Consider the following 21914-nt stretch of genomic DNA (forward strand, 5'->3'; position numbering starts at 1 on the left):
ATACCACTCACCCCTTTACATTTTCTTTTTTTGTATTCTGTCAGCCTCAGCTTCTTTTAATGCTTCTTTCCCCTTCTCTGATATGCCTCCAGAGGATCAAAAGGCTGTGTGTGATTGATTTTCCTACTTCAGATGACAGCAGTCATTGTCAGCCAGTCGCCCACTACTCATAAGTGTCCACTACAAGTAAAATGCATATGCTAATTTAGCTCCACAGCTGCAGTTTCAAGGTATCTCTGTATATCTTAAACAGTGTATGATCGTATTATGATCCCACATGTGGTGATAAGATTCGCAGAGGCGTCAGAGAAGAGGAGGGATGATTGCTGTGACAAAGGACAGAAATGACAGAGATGACAGGTAATCACGTTTGAGTCTTTCCTCTAGTGGAGAACGGAAGGTCAGGGGGGAATGATTTGAGTCGTGGAATGAAGGTTGAAATTATGTAAAGGTAAAGAGGAGCATGACCTTGTTAAAAGTAATCTGTGTTTAGAAGCAGGAGAGGGGAGGGTTACTGAGAAACAGAAGGCTCAGGGGTGATAATCCACACGGTCGTGTGATAAGAGGGTGAGATGAATGGCTAGGAGAGGAGGTGAAAGGTGGATGGTAGAAGTCTCAAAGGAAAATTTCATTGTTTTATTCATTTTTTGTTTGGACCAGATTTATTCTCCCTTTCCACTTGTTTTCAGAAACACATTGTGCTGACAGATGTATTTATCAAACAGACACAACAGCCTGGAGGCGCAGTTTGTGAGTAATCGGTGAAGTGTGCCTTCAATAAATGCAAATAACAAAAGGAACTAGAACTGCAAACAGTTATGATGGGGTCCAAGCCTCCTCGGCGTGGAACCCAAAGCGTGATGGTGGGGAGGCAAACGTCAGGAAATATCTAGAGGTGTGAGCCGCAAATTGCATTTGCAAATATCCCATTAACATTGATTGAGTAAAAGGGCCAAAACTAGTCTACGTTGACTATAGCGCCCCCCTAATGGTCGATCTTCGCCAAATTGGGTGCCTCAGAGCGGCATGCTAAAAGAGCATCACAAGTTTCATGTTGATAGCAATTACTACGGCAGAGAAATTGCAATCACAAATGTCCCATTTACATGCATTGAGTTATCCAAAACACATAAACGTTGATTACAGCGCCCCCTAATGGCCGATCTTTGCCAAATTTGGTACAGAGCATCGTAGTGGGATGTTGACCGAAGTGTTTTGCTGATAGCATTTAATTTGGCCGGGATATGCTAAAGTTCGTGTTTCGTATAGTATATTTTTAATTTGCAATGTACGTTTTGGGAGTTATAGGGCCAAACACATTTGCTATTGCAAATTTCCTATTTACATTTATTGAGTTAAAGGCCAAAACGCATCAACGTTGATTATAGCGGCCCCTAATGGTCGACCTTCACCAAATTTGGTACAGAGCCTCGGAGTGGCATGTCAAACAATAATCTCAAGATTTTTGCTGATAGCATTATTAAATAGCATAATTTGGCAGAGATATGCTAAAGTTCGTGTTTCATAGCTAGCTACGAAATTTTGTTTGGTCGTAAAATGCGCATACTTTAACGTAGCAAAATTTCTAGAAACTTTTGATAACTTTTGTCAGGTCTATCCGGAGAGGTTACGTACCAGGTTTCATGCAGATCGGTTGCACGGCCTAGGAGGAGTTCGAAAATGTTGGTTTTGCACATTGTGCGATATTGTGAAAAAACTTCTTAGCAGAAATAGCCGTGGCCTATATCATCAGATTCAGCTTGATTGAAGGAACACGTGAATGTAAGGGTTTCTAATTTGCGATGTGTAATGTGGTAGTTATAGGCAAAAACACGTTTGATGTAATTATAGCACCACCTAGTGGTCCATATGTGTAATTTTTGGTATGTGAGGTCTGTGAACCATTGTACATCTACACTGTAAATTTTAATTTGCTCACATTAGTGTAAGTGGTGAATCCAAACCTGGGTCCCATAGGCCACGCGCACTTTGACGAATCAGTACCCCACTGTAGGCGTGGCCTCAGGAGTGGCCCTAGATGTTACCCTCAAAATTTCGTAAAAATCAGAAGAGCCGTTCTTGAGATATACTTTTTTTGTACTTGTAGCGCCTCCTAGTGGTCAATTTTTGTAAAAGAAGTTGAGGAGCCTCAGAGGGTCATGGCAAACAAGAATCTAAGGTTTTGCGTTGATAGCCTTTATTTTGGCCGAGACAAGGCAAAGTTTGTGTTTTCGTAGCTAGCTACACAAATGTTTTGTGCGTAATTTGTGCAATTTTTATCCGATAAAAAATCTTTTGATAACTTTTTGTCAGGTCTGTGTGGAGATGCTACGTACCAAGTTTCGTGCAGATCATTCGCGCGGTCTAGGAGTAGTTCGAAAAAGTAGGTTTATGATAAATCATGATTTTTCGCGCATAAAAGTCTAGGCGGAAATGGGTGTATCAGGAGATTCAGCTGAATTCAAGGAACGCGTGGATATGTATATTTTTAATGTGCGATTTACGGTTTGGGAGTTATAAGGACAAACGCATTTATTCTGCTATAGCGCCACCTAGTGGTGTTGTGATATGTTATTTTGGAACTAGATTACAATCCTAGGCGGAGTGATATGCGCTACGGTTGTTGCGCAGTCGTACGTGTATGTGCAGGGTGTCCTAGGAAGGAAGTAAAAGTTACGTTGGATTTATCCTCAAGTCTTCATCATTGACTCCTCAATAACACTTCATGGTGGCAGAGGTGGGATCCCTGACGGGAGTCTCGGGCGAAATTGCCCAAGGATAATATTGCTATTGCCAGACTGGTGAGTGAGAACTGGGCAAGCTAAGCAGCTAGCGGGAGCAAGCTAGGTGGCTAAGGGGAGCGACGCAAGTGTGTGCCGACGCAGTATATACGGATAAAATGGCATCACATTTACCGACGATGAACTGGTCCGATCCGGATCTGAGTGAGGCTATCTCACTATTTAGACAGAAAATGTGTCTTTACCTGGACGATGAGGAAATAGAGGACGAAGCTAAACAAGCTAGGAAGATCTGCCGAGGCATCGGAGATGAAGGATTAAAAAGAATGAACGCCAGCGGACTCAGCGATGACGACAAGAAAAAGCCTGACGTTCTGTGGAACTTTTTTGAGGGTCAGTTGAAGCTTAACGTGAACTTTAGAATACACAGACTCCACCTAATGCAATACAGACAGAAACAGGATGAAAGCATCGATGATTTTGTCACCAGAGCCAGAACTTTAGCGCTGAAATGCCAGTTTACCAATGGGGAGTTGAACGAACGTTTGATTGAGCTAATCATTGCTAGCACGCCGCATGATGCTCTGAGGAATGACCTATATAGCAAACCTCAAGGCCACACCTTGGCTGATGTGTTAAAAGAAGGAAGGAAATATGAAGGTTTATCGGCAGGGAATGAACAGCTAAACCAGCTTAGCCTACATGCTGCAGAAAAAATCCACGAAATACACAGAGGACTGGTATGCCAGAACTGTGGCAGAGACCACAAACCGTGGCAGTGCCCCGCATACCATGACGAATGTTATGCGTGTGGCGCGAAAGGACACTGGGCCAGATGCTGCAGAAAAAATAAAAGTAAGTCTCGTCCACCACAAAACAAGCACCAGTCCAAAAAGAAAGCACACAGGCTACAGCATGAGTCCAGAATTGATGTGGTTGATAGTCAAGAACCAGAGGAAGAATACATGTACCAAAGACAATTCCACTCAATCACAATCAGTGAAAAATGCATGCACAGTATCAACAGTGAATCGCCTAGAAGAGGCCTACACAACACTGAAAGTGAGACCACCTGATGTACCCGGCTATGGACATACACTTCGGTTAAAAATCGACACAGGGAATACTCTTCCACTGCGCACATTCAGACAGATGTACGGAAGTGACGCACGTGCATATATAAGACTGAAGAAAAATAACCGGAAACTATCTGCTTACAGTGGTCATGAGATCCCTTGTTTAGGAACCATTAACATTCCATGCTGTCACAAGGAGTCCAAATGGATAAATGCCAAGTTCTATGTCGTGGATGTACCAGGACCAGCTGTAGTTGGCCTATCCACGAGTGAGCTGTTGAATCTCGTGACTGTGCATGTGGATACAGTTAAAGGAAAAATGGACGACAGCAAGGAAAGCAAACAAAAAGTAAAACTACTGAAAATAACTACCTGTGATTATATCAAAAGAGCATATCCGAATCAGTTTGATAAAATAGGAAACTTTAAAGGAACTGCAAACCTCATCCTGAAGGATGATGCTGAGCCATTCATAGACCCACCACGGAAATGCAGCATCCACATCAAAGACAAGCTCCAAGGTGAGCTGAACAAACTCGTGGAGCAAGATGTTCTGCGGAAAGTCGAACACCACACTGACGTACAGCACAAAGAAGGATGGATCCTTACGAATATGCCTAGACCCACAAAAACTGAATGCCAGCCTGAAAAGATGCCCACACAAGATACCTACGGTCGAGGAACTGAATCCAAAATTCGCAAATGCAAAGGTTTTCAGCAAGCTTGATGCGAAAGCAGGATACTGGTCAATACATCTTGATGAAGACTCACAAATCTTGACAACGTTTCGCACCCCATTTGGTAGATACTGCTGGAAACGTCTGCCATTTGGACTGAACGTGTCTCAAGATTTCTTCCAGGCCAAGATGGACCAGATCCTGGAGGGGCTTGACGGCGTGGTCAGTATAGCTGACGACATAGCTGTATGCGGAAGAAATGAAGAAGAGCACGACAGAAACCTGGTTAACCTGATGGAACGGGCTGCTGAAGCGGGTATGGTATTCAACAGCGACAAATGCATGATAAAGCAGAACAGTATCTCATTCTTTGGCAACCTGTACACAGAGAGTGGCATTAAACCAGACCCTGCGAAGATAAGAGACATACAGAATATGCCAACCCCCCAAAACAAGGATGAACTGCACAGATTCATGGGAATGCTAACTTACCTCGCGACTTACATACCAAAGTTTGCAGAGAAAGCGCACACCTTGAGAGGACTGCTAAAAAATGATGCTTTGTGGATATGGGAAGCAGACCATCAGAAATGCTTCGATGACTTAAAATCAGCTATCACAGAGGATGCATGTCTGAAATACTATGACGCCAGCACACCCCTGACACTCGAAGTAGATGCATCACAGAAGGGCCTAGGTATAGCACTGGTGCAGAACAATAGGCCCATCGCGTTCGGGTCAAAGACTCTGACGGACTGCCAGTCAAGATACAGCAACATAGAACGTGAAATGCTTGCAATAGTTTATGGAATGCAGCGTTACCACACCTACCTGTATGGAAAGTCATTCACCGTGATAACAGATCACAAACCACTCGTCACTATATGCTTAAAACCATTGCATGCAGCACCACCCCGACTCCAGCGCATGCTGATTAAGACCCAAGGGTACAACTATGAAGTCAAATACCGACCCGGGGCAGAAATGGTCCTGGCAGACGCTCTCAGCCGGTTACCAAACCCTGAAAACAGCGGCGACATCGAGCTGGATGAGCGCATAGACGGGATTGAAACAGAGTTTGAGGACCCAGAGAGGCACACCATCGCCATAATAAACTTCTCACCTGGGAAACAAGACGCTCTACGTAGCCAAACTGCTGATGACCCAAGGCTCCGTGCGCTGAAGATCTTCATTCACCAAGGATGGCCTGAAAGTATAAAGGACCTACCTAAAGACCTGCGTCCATACTGGCCTTTCAGAGATGAACTTGCTATGGAGTCAGGAGTCATCTTCAAGGGCAGACAGGTACTCATTCCAGACTCCATGACTGAAGACATTCTCACACAACTACACGTGGGCCACCAAGGCATAGAAAAGACACGACGGCTGGCAAGAGAAAGTGTCTATTGGACAAAGATGAATCTGCAGATCATGCAGTGTGTGTGCAGAGCATCAAGATGCAAACCCAAAAGAGTCTCTCAAGCCGCATGAAATACCATCCAAACCATGGCAGTCAATAGCCTCCGACCTTTTTGAAGTCAATGGCCGCCACTACATGTTGACTGTAGACAGATACTCAAAATATCCACTTGTGGATGAAATGCCCACTCCAGTATCCAGCTATGCAGTCACACAGATGATGCGGAGATACATGTCCTTATTCGGACGACCGGACGAAATCCTGACCGATAATGGACCACAGTACACGGGACAGGCCTTCAAGGGACTTGTGAAAGAATGGGGAGTAAGACACATCACCAGTTCACCCCACTATCCCAAAAGCAATGGATTTATTGAAAGACATGTCCGACACATCAAAGCCATTGTGAAGAAAACACAGCAAAACAAAGGTGACCTCCACATAGCTTTGCTACAAGTAAGAGCAACACCTATCGACAGCAAACTGCCTTCACCTGCAGAACTGCTTTTTGGCAGGCCTGTCACCACCCTACTGCCAAGCCGAGCAGACGCAGGTAAAGAGGGACACCGACAGCACCTGGCTCGCAGGGCAGCTGTGATGAAGCAACACCATGACCGCAGCTGCCGCAGAGAACTTCCTCCACTCCGTCCTGGACAGCATGTGACTGTGTGGAACAAAGAGAGAAGGACATGGCACCCAGCAGTTGTCCAGCAAAAGTGCAATGAGCCACGGAGCTACATAGTTCAAACACCTAATGGAAATAAGATTAGGCGTTGCAGGAGCCACCTACGTGGACCATACAACACACAGATGTGAAAAGAGTTTGCTTTGCGGTGCCACAAGCACTGGATGAAGGCCAGGAGGGTCACAGTGATCAGACACAGACCGCATCATCCTGTGGATCCGAATCAGAAGCACCGGACCCCAAGAGCCCTCAGCCAATCCGTACACAATTTGGAAGGGCTGTGGTCAAACCAGCTCACTACAGAGACTATGTTTAACAGTGAGCGTATTCCACATTGTTCTTGCCTACTTTCACATGTAGCATTTAATGCTTATTGGCTTAAAAAAAAAATAATAATAATAATTTGTTTCCCTATCTCCATGTTCAAGAGGGATATGTTATGCTTTAAATGAGTTGGTTGATAGGAAAAAAGTATAGTTTGCCAATAGAAGCACAAGTTATGGTAATTGAGTGAAATGTTTTGAAATATGTGTAGCGACAGTTAATGTTAATCTTTGGTTGACACACAGCTAAATGTGTTTAATGCATTTTTTGATTATCTAGGAAGAACTGAGCTAAACAGGGGGGATGTTGTGATATGTTATTTTGGAACTAGATTACAATCCTAGGCGGAGTGATATGCGCTACGGTTGTTGCGCAGTCGTACGTGTATGTGCAGGGTGTCCTAGGAAGGAAGTAAAAGTTACATTGGATTTATCCTCAAGTCTTCATCATTGACTCCTCAATAACACTTCAGTGGAAGTGGGTACATTTTTTTGTCTGAGGTCCTTGCAGGGATCTGGACCAGTCCTGAAAATCCCCCACACACACACACACACACACACCATGTACAGTTTAGGCTGTAGAAACTGTTTTATAAATGGAAGAATAAGAATAATCCTTAGGAAAATAATAGGGTTCCATAGCTCTGCTGGTTCTGTGAACCAGGTTCCCAGGCCCCTCGGGTTTGGAAACCTAAATATGCGACATATGGCTGCTTGTGTGTTTCGCCAGATTTGATTTGCTGGGTCGGTTGTTGTGGAAATATTGTCTGCCTTGAAAAAGTAAGCTGATTTGTGCTGATATAGTAACAAAAGGTCAACTTATTTGAAAGGAAAAGAAAGAAGTAGAAGATAATAAATGAGCACAACAACCAACTATAAATAATAACCGAACACTGAGCAGAGAGGGAGCCATGGTTTTGACATTCACTGGGCTGCTAATGCATGCTAGCGAGTCCACATCTTTTTAGTAAGACATTTATGGCGTGGTGGTTGCTTTTTCATACGCAGGCTTTTCTTTTAATCTGATTTCATCTCAGTGTCGTTTTTTTTAGGAAGTTGAAATTGAATGAATAACAGACAACCTAATACTTTTTCTCATGTGGAGTTAAACAGGGGCTTCAGTGTAGTATATTTTGGTATCATGTTACTTTTCTGCTTCCTTTTGTTGGGTATTTCTTATTGGTTTGTTGATAGTGTTGAGGCAGAGGCTCTACACTATCAGGCAGGGGATGAGGAGAGAGAGAGGCGTAGGGATTAACCCCCCTCCCCCCCAAAAAAGCATCAAGTCTATTTATTTCTCTCTCTCTCTCTCTCTCTCTCTCTCTCTCTCTCTCTCTCTTTCCTTGTCTCTCTCTCTTGCCCCCTTTCGTTGTTTGCCCTGCCTTTCCAATGCCCTTGACCCAAACAAAAACAAGCCACGAAAGCACACGCACACACACACACACACACACACACACACACACACACACACACACACACACACACAGGAGTATTACAATAAGATAGCCTAAGCTAAACATTATGCCCCCATCTTTTCATCTTTTGTCTGCTATTTTGTTTGTCTGTTTGGTTTAGTCTAGTCATGTATTGCGTCGTACGTGTTTTCATATTGATCACTTGTATAGTACTATAAGCAAAATTTAAAAATTAAATAAAAAATAAATACTGGAGAGAGTTGTCTCCCCTGGCCCCTCCCTTTCCCAGACTTGAAGTTGACAGAGGTTGCCAGGTTGAGAACTTAGCATCCAACAATACTGCCAGACGCTAGTCTCACAGAGCCAGTTATTACGCCACAGCACAGCGGAGCAGCTAACTTTAAATGCTGGCTATGTTGACAGTCATAAAAGCCTGTGCTCATGCGGAGCTCTGTACCCGACTGACTTAAAATTACTGCAACAACCGCTATAACACCATGACCTATAATTGGACTGAATGTTTTCTATACCTGATACGCTGTCAGCTTCTGAGGAAGTTAGATGAAGCTCCTGCTGCATTACCATGGGAACGGAAGCAGAGTGTTTTCCCAGTCTGTGTGAATGCACAAATGTGTTTACCTCAAAAGGCAAAAAAAAAATCCCTGTTGGATTCAGTTTACTCTGTTTTTATACAGCAGACCACCAAACCGACCCTGGAAAGCAAGACAATTGCTGAAAGCTACTTCTTTAAATGCCTCAAAGAAATGCTTTTCATTAAGAATGTGCCCAGAGTAACTAAGCTTTTCTACTTTAAAGTTCATTATTGTTTACTGGTTCCTCGATTTATATTTCCTGGTTCTTACTTTTGCCTACCTTTATATAATGCCTGCCTTTTCTTCCTTCTCACTCTTAGTTCATGTGAGCTCTCTTATAATAACCTTTCTGTGTCGGTGCCCATGACAACTGGACGATTTAGTCAGGGCTGTCACTGCTTGCCGGCAGTTAATGGGTTGTCATAAGTGGCCCGACTGTTGTGGGTAAAAGTGCAAATAGGTAATTACTATGCTGGTGTCCTGCAGGCCGGACAAGGAAATCTGTTTTTTAACTCCTTGTGGCACAGATCTGGGTCCAGATGTATTTCACTGATCAAGTGACATTTTAGCCACACTAGCAGCATGGCTCTAGGGATGGAAATGTTAATGTTGGTTGGTCCACTACTTCCAGACTAAAATATCTCAACAACTACTGTACGGTTGCTATGACATGTTGGACAGACAATGATGGTCTCCAAAGGAAGAAGTCTAGATTGACTCACAGGATGTAGACTGTGCATATACAGTAAGCCTGCCTGCATTGGCTGCCTATTTCATTCAGAATTCTCCTCCCCTTCTGCTATATCTGTGTTAGCGTTTTCAAAATCCCTGTTGCTACATGAAACAACAACAACAACCTCTGAGCTAGCAACATACAAGCTATGTCCAGCGCAGAGCTAAAGTATAGCATTTATCAAATTATGTTTGTTGTTTCACATAGTCCACATATGTTTTTCAACGTTTTATGTGTTGTGTTCTTTTGCAGGGATTAAGCCATTTTAATGCCAGTGCTTGCGTCCCAAAGTGCAAATGTTCAACCTGTTCTCTTTCCAAACTTGTCAAATATTGATGCTTGGACAGTGGCTCTCAGCGTCAGAAACCAATGCAAAAATCACCATTTAGCACCTGTATGGAACACTTGTTACGTTCACAAAAGTGCTTGTTTTGCCGCTGATAGGCTCAGATTAATATTATAAGTGTCTGACAACATTACGGAAAGGATTTCTAAGGCGGTCGATCTTTCTGTTAAAGAGTAAGATCCTTTTTTAAAACATAAAAAGTCAGCGAAATTGCGTTCGCTAAACCCACCAGACTCCATGTATATAAACAGCAATTTTAGCATCGTAAAATGGGCATTCTAAAACATTTCTGAGCTCTGAGCAGCGCATGCTCTGGCTGTTTTGAGCCTGTGCGTGTAGGGTGCATGACTATTTCATTCCAATTTCGGGTCTGTCAGTCAACCCGGAAACCGGGGACGTCTGGTCACCCTAACCTAACACACGTACATAAGCTAACGGCTAACTCCTAGTCACGTGGTATGTCACAAAGCTTCATACACGCGCCATTTTGAACAGCTGGCTCACGCGAGCAGCCATTTTTGATGTTTTTGTATTGAACTACAAAGGGTTTCACAACCGGCGGTGCTTCATCCGTCGTCTTGATCACGTGGCTTAGCTACCCACATGGTCTCGTCACCCCCCCTCCCCCCTTGCTCACATGCTCACCACGTTTGCTGGTTTGCTTTTGTTGCAGTTTGTAACAAGTAAATAGGTTTATTGATTGAAGAACTATTGACAATTAATAATTTGGAAGTAAAATAAATTCTATTATACTTTAAAGAGCAGTTGTTTGTGATTATTTGTGTATTTGTTGTAATGACAGCTGGTTAAACAGGTCTGTGCTCAAATTTCACCCTTCTTTTTGTTCAGTCAAAGATACCAAATAAATTAATCAAATTAATTCACATCTGTATTTTAAAGGGAACACCACAGCTCAGTTATTGGTCCCTGATTCCAAGGTGGTGCCCCGTTTTGATTGTTTGTCAATTTGGGAAAGTTATTAATACACGTATTCATTACTTTAATATTATTGATTAAACATCTTTGATACATTGCCAATAATTGAATCTGTACCCCTACCAATTCCCAACACCAGGATCCATTCATAACTTGTTCTAGTGTCTAATAGTATAGCTCCTGTAAGTGAAAAAAGAATTCAAATGTATGATTCAATTGTAATACAGCATGAAAGCCACACAGTGCTTTTGGCTTTTTTTTTTTTTATCAATCATTGATCTTTATCACAGAGAATATCACACACCCTAAATATGCAGTACAGTATGTTTCTAGGACAGCTTTTATGTTATTTTCTCAGTGGGTGTTAGATATTGTAAGATAGCACGTGACTATATTCATTCTCCCAGAGAATACTCAATGTCTTTTAAAATATTCATTTCCAGACAACAAAACAAAAGAAGCATCTTTCCTGGGAAATCAATCAAAAGATCGGCGCCCATGGGACAGGCACTGGGACCTTGATTATCTTCGGACGGGGCTGGCCGTGCAGAAGTGCTGTCCAATGTTAATTACATAACAAAGTCATGTCTCAGTCGTGTAACACTCAGCCTGAGGTATCGCTGCAGTGGTTGTTGGCCTTTGCAATGCAGCAGTAAGTGATGCTGCACCTGGGGCTGTGTGTGTTGCAGTGTAATGTACAATGGTGATTCATTTAGTGTCTACTTACTGCGCTGGTAGTGCCATCTGTGTCTGTTAGCCTCTGGTGCAGATCCAACCAGACTGTCTGCAAGGAGAAGCACAACAACAACAACAGCAGCAACATGTCAATCAACAAGACCAACAACAGCAACTACGACAGCCAGCTTCAAGCAGACATTTGTCATTCACAACAAGAGGTGTTAGGCTATACGTTCACATTACAAGCAAATGAGGCCTGAATAGATTTTTGCTCTCATGTGACACAGATCTCATTTTTAGTAGTGTGGACACAGAAATCCGATTCTGGTCCTAACCCCTATTTTCCGGCAGGCGCGTCTGCGTCCCCCGCGAGCAATCCCTGCCATTCAAATCAATGCTTGATATTCCACCAGCTGCGCCACGGCGCTTCCCAGAAGCGTGAGTGAAGCGGCTCTCCGCTCCCCTCCGCTAAAGATACGCGCCAGGTCTATTTTCACGCGGGGCGTTGGGACATCCGGGCAGGAAGTGAAACAGCGAGACTATCCAATCAAATTTCCCAAAAGACACCACCCAATATCGTTTATGTCCGCTTTACAACACCACGGACGAGAGATTCATCTTGGAGGTGGAAAAACATAATACGACATCACAGATCTTTTTTTTAAGGCCAGAAAAGAGAAGGCATGGAGTTTAACTGTAGGAGTGCCTGGAGTAGAAGGTAGATACTAGTAGATGCGATTGGGACATTATAATCTGCGAGTCGGGCAGAAAGACACTTCGCGTGGTATGGCACATGGTGGAGGACGGAACACAAAACCTGAACACAGCCGGAACGCAGCACAGACATGCCCAGTAGAGAATCGGAGTAAATCCGAAAGCCAGACTTGGCTGTGAGAAGGGTCATATCAGAATTCATGTGTGTTATTCCACAGCTAGCCCCACCCTAATGAGCTGTGATTGGCTAGTACTCGTTGCCTCGACGCATCCTTGGATGTGATTGGATGCTACGTGGATATTAGGGACTTTGTCCGGCTCATTTTATCCATAGACAGTATATAATGGACCAATAGATTGAGCGTTACTGTGCAGTTACTGTGCAGCCTCCAACTGAGAGAGACGACGTAAATGTGATATGAGCAACCTGTCTGAAAGTTGCAAGTCTTCTGGTAGCTGTGCCAAGAGAAATCTCAATCATTCCCAATCTAGCAGAGATGGAGAGGGTAGGTATATGTAAGGAGATAACATGGGCACAGGCTAATTATTGCTAACTAAATGCTAGTTAACATTAGTAATTAAACTTAAACAGCTAATGTATGTCAAAACTGCTCGAGCTTCTCCTGTACTGTATGATAATTCCTCTACTATGCAACAGTAAGTTGCTTGGTATGACCCAATCATTAGCCTATTTTTACAAAAACGTCTGCTACGGAGCCATAACGTGAGATACAAGGTAATGGAGCCTTTTATACATTGTCGTGTTTCTTTAGAAATAAACAATGGACAAATAGAGTCTTTAAACGCTTCAGATGTAAAGTTATTCGCTGTCAAAGTGACGTCAAAATGAATGGCAGTCAATGGAATGTTAACGCCGGGTGATCGTTTGGTAGCATCAGAATGGCGCCATAGGAGGTTCGAGTTCTGAAGCGAGGCTCACCCCCTTGATTTTATCTAAATTAGCTAATTAGCTTGCTAATTCTATGCTACACTCATTACAGGAATTGAGTCCACCAAAGTTGTCACTTATCTGGCAATAGCAATGTGCTTTCCTACGCTGTGACAAGAGTGTGTGGCTAAAGCATTAAGTTGTTGAACTGTACTTATTTAGCAGCTGTCTAGTTAGCTAGCTTGCTAATTCCACCGTTATTTATTGCTATACTGGTTACAGAAAATGAGCCAAACAGCAGGCGCCAGTCAACCCCCCACCGCTGCTAGGAGACTTCTTCTCTGGGAGGGGAGTGGAAGGTCAGCAGCTCCGGAGAGCGGAGATGGACCTTCAGTTAGCCCAGTGGTTCCCAAAGACAACAGACAGGTGCGCCACAATCAGCTGTTTCTCTGCGAAGGGATAGTCAAGACAACAATGCAATATTTTTTGCCCCGTCGTCAGCCCCCAATGGGGCGCGCCCTCCAGTTTGGTAACCACTGGTTACCGGCTATAGCAACTCAAATTGGGCTGTTGGGCAGCGGCTGCACTGGATCTAACCTGTAACGGCAGCAACAGAAAGTTTGCTGATCCAGCGGGGAGTCCGGTATTCAGACCCTGCACTGGGTCTTGCACTGGCTGAATTTGAGTTGCTACAGCTGCCAAATGCCTGTCTAAAAATATGGGTCACTTCAAACTAGAGATGGTCCGATACCAATACCAGTATCGGTATATAGTAATATAGTAATAAAGTAATAAAGTCCTAAAGAAAATATACGTTAAAGTAGTTTATTTATGTTCTTTTTCCATTATAACTGACTGTCAAACTGGATAATAAAAGAAAGTTCTGTGGCATTCATTGTTTGTGTTTGTTCATGTTCTACAAAGAGTTTAACCTGAGCCAGACCGACAACAGAGATAGAAATAATATCACATCGATACAAGGATAGTAGTATACAGTTGTTAAAACATAATAAAATATATGACACACTGGTATCGGCTCGGTACTCGGTATCGGTCAATACGCAAGTTCAGGTATCGGAATCGGGAAGCAAAAAATGGTATCGGGCAATCTCTACTTAAAACGAATGTGAACAGTCTCGGCAGAAAAATCGGATCTGGGGGGGAAAAAAATCAGAATTGAGCATTAAGCCCCTGTAATGTGAACGTTGCCTTAGTGGACAAGCTGAGAGCAGAACGCATGAAAGCAGGATGTGATGTCTTTTGCAAGATAAAAATAATGTTCAGCAGGGAATAATGGAGGATGTTTCAGAGAGGAGGTGGGTGCATGTCAAAAGGAGAAGCCCGAAATGAAACGGAATGATTTATATCAGCATGAAAGATCTAAACACGAACATTGAAATGCCAAATCTAACTAAACACCATGGTGTAGGAGTTATAGACGGTAGGAACTAATTAAAATGAATTTACATAAGCCTGTGTGCAAAATAAGGGGATGTAATGTCATCAAGGACTCAATTGACCTTTGATGAGCCACGCTCCCCTTAGCTACAGTTGCTATATATAAAGTTTTCCATTATCGCACAACACCTATGACAACGGTGGCAGTTTTACCACTCAAAATTTGTAATTTTTTTAAACAATTGATTTCACAAAGAAGTGAAGGCCAAAGAAGGAGGCCTCTTATATATTGCAGATGGCCTTGGATATTGTTGGCTGTCGCAAGCAGATACCTGAGACAGTTTAGAACCGAGGCGCCCCAACTCAGAGTAGTTTCCTGTATCTGTGTCATGTGGGCTACGCCACGGCCACGTCTCTTTAGGATTCTTTCGCCCCATAGTCACCAAAGTAATTATTGGAGCCATTTTTCACAAGCCACATATCTCCTAAACATTCTGACACTAAAACGGCATTTTTTAGATGGATTCATCAGTAGAAAATTAACTTTATATAGAGACCTGTTTCTGTCTCAGGACTAAACTCTCGTGAGATCTTGCAACACAGATAAGCTAGCGTCAGCTAACATTGGTGAACGCCCTAACAAAACTAATCTCTGTGATGCTAAATGTCTTTTAGCTGTGTAAATATCTAACATTAATAAAAGAACACATACATTATACAAATATAACTTTTCATCCATCCATACGGCGTTCACTACGTACTCTCAAACAAGGCCACACCCATTTAGGAGACAGGAAGTGTGTTCAGTTTCATACCATTGGTGCTGCTTGAAATGCGCTATCTTTAGTATACTGTAAAGGATCTTTGCAGATATGATCAACTCCAGCTAGCTAGTGTAAGCTAATGCTAACACTAAAACTCAGTGAGGTTGAAAACGCCGTCTCCAGGTGACTTTTTAATGTGTCCAGTATGTACTTATTCATTTCCATTTATATTTTAAAACAAGAGGCCTGTAAAAGGGTCTTGTATGCACATGATGGCGTGATATAATACTAAAAGATTGAGAAAAGCTACAGTACATAAAAAGTTCAAGCATCCCAGATGAACTATGTAGAAAAATAGAAACAAAGGAGCAGCATTGTTCACGAATTGCAGTGTAGAGTGAGTTCTAATGTTACTGTACAGTACTAAATAAAAGTTCTGTATTCAAAGTGTTATTTGTTCTAACGTAACCCTTGACTGGTTTAATTTCAACAGTCAATGCCAATGCCTATGTAGTAACTTTTCAATAATGGCTGAAATTGCATGTTGATTTATAATATGAAGTAGCCTATAGTACATTTCTCTTCATAATGATTGTTGGTGCTGTTGTTCAGCTAGCAGGCCATACTCATCTGATTATACAGCATACTTTCATTTTCCTTTAGCAGGGACTAATTCAAATTTCCATGAAAAAATGGTTTCCTAATTATTACGGTGTAACTCCAAAACAACGCCTTGATTTTACAATCAATCAACAATCAACAATCAACTTTACAATCAACTTTCAATCACATTTCCTAAAAATAGCTGAATGAAGTTGCCTAGAAGCCTAGATGTAACACAGAATGGGGTAACAATTTATACTTTATGCATTACAAACAGGCAAACCAGAGAAGGACAGCAGGTGAGTACGTAGGAAAGTTTGCCAAAATTGTCAGAAAAAAAAGCATCAAAAGCGTTAAAACCATTAAAAAAAAAAAGAGTCTAAAGTTCGAAATTGTCAAAATATGGTCGACGTAAAGACAATATGAGGGTTAAAGGAAGTTAGAGACTGACAGCAGATGATGGAGGTGAAAACTGCACACACTACACTGCATGAATTGTATCTGAAAATGGTGTGTGTGTGTGTGTGTGTGTGTGTGTGCGTTGCGTTGAGCATTTTCTGTGCGACAATTAAATCTTAAAGTCTTTCTCGAGTTAATCAATTTTCAATGACAGTAGAATTCTGTTTCTACTCAATACTAATCCTAATTTAGTTTTCATTTATTTTTTACCAACACAATTCATTTAATCTGGAAGGTAAACAACAACAATAAAGCTTGGCCATCAAAACAAATTCCCGGCAGCAATCCCTGTTACAGCCAGTGCTGTGGCACCCAGGTTTTTGTTTGTTTTGTGTGTGTGTGTGTGTGTGTGTGTGGTTACAGGCAAGGCTTTGGAACGGATCACCTGGCGAAGCTGCGCACCTGGTTGCAATCTCCTCATCAGGCTCCTGTAGAAAGTCCCTGAGCTTCCTACAGTCAGCGCCAGATTATTCACTGCCTTCACGTGGTAGAGTACTCGTCGGCCAATAACTCTCAAATGCATTGCAGGTCTCTAGTTTGTGCAAGCTTCAACTTGTGAGTTTTTGGGATTTCCTTGGCTCGCGCCTGCCCCCCCCTGCTCTCAAGACCGCCTTCACCCTGCCTGGATCAGCCCACACCTCCTCTTGACCTGAGTTTGAAAATAAAACAACTCAACCTTAAACTGCCTCATCCGCTCTGGGCCCGCATCACACAATACGTCCAATGATGTCAATCCCCCCTGATGTCCCTACAGGGGTCCAGACTAAGCCCCCAATGTTCTCAAATCCTGCAAACATCCCTGATCAACGCAGTGTTTAGATCAATGCTTTAAGAGGTTAAGGAATAACCGATAAGTTTGGCTTTCACTCTACCCTAAATACTGTATATACTACCGTGTTATCTTCCAGGCAGTGGATGTTCCTGTCCAGGGCATTTTTTCCCAATGTTTGCAGCATGTTAGAGCAGATAAACACTGTAATTCATTCCTTACGTTTTTGCTCTTGTGTTTTTGGTTTTGGAAAGGTTAAAAAAAACAGGTACCACCCTCCAAGCTCCTATGATAATAGGCTCGTTCGAGAGCGGGTGGCGGCAGCTGGGTGCAGTGACAAAAAGCCGCGGTCAAGTTGGGACAGTTCACAGCCGTTTCCAGCAGCCTTCAGGCTGAACAGGAAGTCCCACAAACACTCACATCCTGCTAGGTCCAATTCCGATTCAATAAAACGTTATCAGACCAGAGAGTAACTGTCTAAATGCTCTACATGCGAACTGTTGCTGATGTTAATAAACAACAGACTGTAGATTATCCATAATCAGAACAGATGTAGTCTCTCTGACTGCTAAACGTCACTATCAGCCACACACAAGTCTTTAGATCAGACAGTGAAAATCCCTCCAATTCAAAAACAATAGAACGTTTATGTAAAACGTCATCATGTTGAGTCGATTCTGAACCAATCAACAGTTAGATCAACTGAGAGCCAGGCGTTTCCCAGCATGCTCTGGGTCTGCCTGGGTCTCGCAGTTGGTGGAAAGAAAATGCGCCGCCTGCCTCTCAAAACTGTGGCCGCCTAGATTTCGTGAGGTTATCGTTGCCCACGTGTGTCAGAGCAGGTCGGGATCAAGTCGGACACAAATCTAACCGGCACGCATTGGGCCTGGCTCATCTCGAATGAGCCTATCGACTCTTTCTCTCATTAGATCCCCCATGCTTCGGGGGAGGAGTTTTAGCGAATGCTCAATTCTTCACAATCAAGACTTCAGGTTAAGGGGACACATTCAATAGTTTAGAGTTAGTGTGAATACGCTCCTCAGACAAGACATGAGTAAAGCCAGGTGAGCTGAGTGGTACAGTTTTTATGTGTCTGTGTGTGAGGATGATGAGACATTGATTTCTAGTTTTCCCCTTCGCTCTCAATGCCTGTGAGTCAGAGTTACATAAACCTGTTATAATAAATCACAGTAAGCTCTGCAGGTTTCTGTCACCAAGGTGACTGATGAGTATCACTGTTGCTGCTCTAAAAGCACAGTGTCTGCACCGCTTGGAGGGTAACTGAGAATTTTACCAAACAAAGTAGGGAAAGTCAAAGCAATGGGGCCTGGCACAGTGGGAAGGGGACACACACACACACACACACACACACACACGCACACACACACACACTTGTACTGTATAACTGAGTTGAAGGATGAATGATTTGAGATTAATGTGACACAGCCTGGTCACAGCAATCACAGGACTTTCACCCAGGAGACAGGGGTTCAAGTCCCGGAACAAACTTTACAGAACAAACGGAACTACGTCACGTTCTGCGTCACTAGCGTAACTGGAAGGGAAGTAACGTAACAAATGTCCATGATTTTTACCCAAACCAGGATCTTTATTTTTTAAACCTACATTGTGTAATTTTTTCAGTTGATTCTTAGCAAGAATTCTTTCACAAATATGTACTCATTCATGTGTAATTACTTCCACCAACTAAAAAAATGAGTATTCTCATAAGCGTGGAGTCTGCCATTCAGAATCATTCAGAATACATACGAGCGACTCGCTCGAATGATGGCAGCCATGTAGCGCCTCCATCTTTAAAATACATTAGCCAAAGAGGGACATACCTCCGCCTTTCGCCCTCTTACACCTATTGGCACCGTGACGAATGCAAGGGGGAGATTACTCGCCAGGGAAGTGAAAATGAGAATTAAAACTGCAACGCAACGTTAATATTGGAGTGGCTAGAACAGCTGCGTGTCAACAATGGAGAGAGCTAATTGGGTTCGGCCACCGTAGGAAGAAGGGCTAGAAAGTAATATTCAGTTGGTTGTCATATACAATTTCACCGCTAGATGGGAGAAATTCTTACACAATTGTAGCTTTAACATTATTTTTTGGGCATTTTAGGCCTTTATTTTTTATAGGACAGCTGGAGACATGAAATGGGGGCGAAAGAGGGGGAATGACATGCAGCAAAGGGCCGCAGGTCAGAGTCGAACCCAAGTGAACCTCTACATATGGGTGCGCGCTCTACCAGGTGAGCCACCCGGGCGCCCACCAGGATCTTTTTCTAAACTTAACTTTAACTGTTTTGTTGCATGAACATAACCAAGTAGTTTTTGTGCCTTAACCTAACCAAACTGCGACCGTTTTACATCTTTAAAGTGTTTAAAACCGCGATCGTTCTGTGGTTTAGATATGAGGATGGAAAACGCTCCTGTGGGTCATATTCCCCGCCACCGCTAGGGACGCTAATTTATGAAATGCTCCTATTGGTAGTGTTAGAGGGTAGGAATAAAAGACCTATATTGTCGTATGGCTTGAACGACTTGTTGCCAAAAAAGTGCTTATTTACACATCCAACACTCATTTTATTATCACTTTGTTTCTGCCAACTCATAAGAAGAATATCAGGCTCTTGAGCTGCTAAATGCTCCACCATGTTCACCAGCTAGTCTCTAACTTTGTCTGCCGTTTGGTGCTATGCAGGTAGTGTAGAGCCAGGAAGACCCAGGAACAGCCGGAGAAGGTGTGTGGAGGCAGAGCTCAAGGAAACACGGACGGAATTTCACTTCAAAATGTAATGTATGTGCTTGCAAAATGTATTTCTCTGTGCTCAAAATATACAGCTCAGGAATGAGGCTACAAGCGCTCACATCAAATCTACAAGCTCTCACATTTTGCACCATATTTACCTTAATATTTTTACCTATAGACACAAACCAACAACAGCCAAGGTTAATTTTGGCCTGCCATCCAGTTACTTGCTGAATTGTTAAACTTGCATTAATAAGCAACAGCTGATTGGAGCTATTGCCGCCGGCGATGTTTGTCACTTTAACCTGTCAAAGTGTTGGCAAACGTCGGATAAAAAGAGAAGCTGCTATTTGAATGTTTTGTTCACCGCTCTTTGCAAATACAAAAAAAAAAACTATGAAAAGCTTCAACATCTGCCATTAGGACAGTTATCAAAGAAAGACAGGATTACTGTCAGTATGAAGCCTCAGTAAGCCATCATCCTGAGACAGATTTTTTTTTCAGGTGAGAAAGACATTTTCTTGTCTGTGGCACACAGAGAGAGATAAATAATATTTTGTAACCAAATGAACAAACAAACTCCCAGGGGAGCGTGGAGGAAGACAGCAGGGGGAAACTGAAAGTGACACCAAGCGACAGAGGCAACATGAATTTGCCACTTTGAGGGTTTGAGGAATGGTTTGCAGGTAACAGGATTTCCAGTGTGTTATCGCAGAGCAGTGGTGCCAACACAGGGCACTGTTTTCATCTCGCCAGGCACCACATCTCTCAGCGTGTAGCTGGCTTATTATTCATTCAGTAAACAATTCATGATTCACTCTGACACGGTGTGATTTTATCATTTCCTTTTGCAGACTCCTGCACAGTCTTCATACTGAGATCCATGCAGATACTACCAGGCCAAACGGAGAGACATTCAATACGCCTCCTCAAAGCCACATTTGGCTTTGATATCATTACTGCAGTATACTGTCTGGCCTTCTGAAAATGTAATCCAGCAGAAAATGTCTATTCATTCTGAAAACACACTTTGCAAAATAGTTGGGTGACCTATTTTCTCTTCTTTGTGCAGTATTTTTCTGCTATCCTCTGTTGTTTCGCTGGAAGGGTCATTTTGGGGGGTAATTTCTCCTATTTCACAAAGAAAATCATAAAATGTAAAATTAGGCATTGGGTTGTCACTTTATTTCCTTCTTGGATGGGTTTTAAATTTTTGGAAGGAGAAATAAAAGTGCATTCATGAATAAAATGCTCATTGAAGTCATTAGTCTGGACTGAATTAGCAGAATGCTGGTAGATAACAAGATAACATATTCTATTCTGGCCATTAACTGAAATGTTATCTTAAATAATGCTTCAATGCCATTAGCAGTGGTTTTGTAATTTCGTAGTTGTACACTTTACAATACAGTGTAAACGCTAATGTGTCCTGACGCGTTTGCGGACTATGACGCAACAGGAAAATACGTCGTCAGTGTAGGCCGTGGTGACAGCGCAGCAACGCTCTAGAATTTGCCCATTTAACGATGAGTTGGACATTGTTTTGCCTTATGGAAGAAGATGTGTTGGATTCTGCGTACAGCAATATCTCTAGCTGTACCGACGCAGCATCTAACGCGACAGCGTGGACCCTTTGAACTTTTTAAACTAGTTGAAAACTAAACTTTTTCGATTGAGTCATACGGCATGGAAAAAGCATTGGTGTTAAAGGAACACGCCGACTTATTGGGAATTTAGCTTATTCACCGTAACCCCCAGAGTTAGACAAGTCGATACATACCCTTCTCATCTCCGTGCGTGCTGTAAAGCTGTCTGATGTCTCCAGCGGCATCAGCCCATCACAGAACAGGCAGGTGAATGGTTCCAGTAATCCTACTGCTCCAAATAAGTGACAAAAATGCCAACATAGTCCTATTACATGTTGTGATTTGAGATACG

General features: G+C 42.8%; 1 protein-coding gene across 1 annotated transcript in view; it reads right to left on the bottom strand.

Moving 5' to 3' along the window:
• The window catches only part of necab2 (N-terminal EF-hand calcium binding protein 2), a 182444-nt gene that overhangs the window by 45171 nt on the left and 115359 nt on the right, over positions 1 to 21914 (bottom strand). The window contains exon 9 of the mRNA XM_039809186.1: positions 11673 to 11729. Within this exon, the coding sequence (XP_039665120.1) occupies positions 11673 to 11729 (57 nt within the window). The remainder of the gene's footprint in view (positions 1 to 11672; positions 11730 to 21914) is intronic.

Source organism: Perca fluviatilis, chromosome 8 (assembly GCF_010015445.1).
Source record: "Perca fluviatilis chromosome 8, GENO_Pfluv_1.0, whole genome shotgun sequence".
NCBI lineage: Eukaryota > Metazoa > Chordata > Actinopteri > Perciformes > Percidae > Perca > Perca fluviatilis.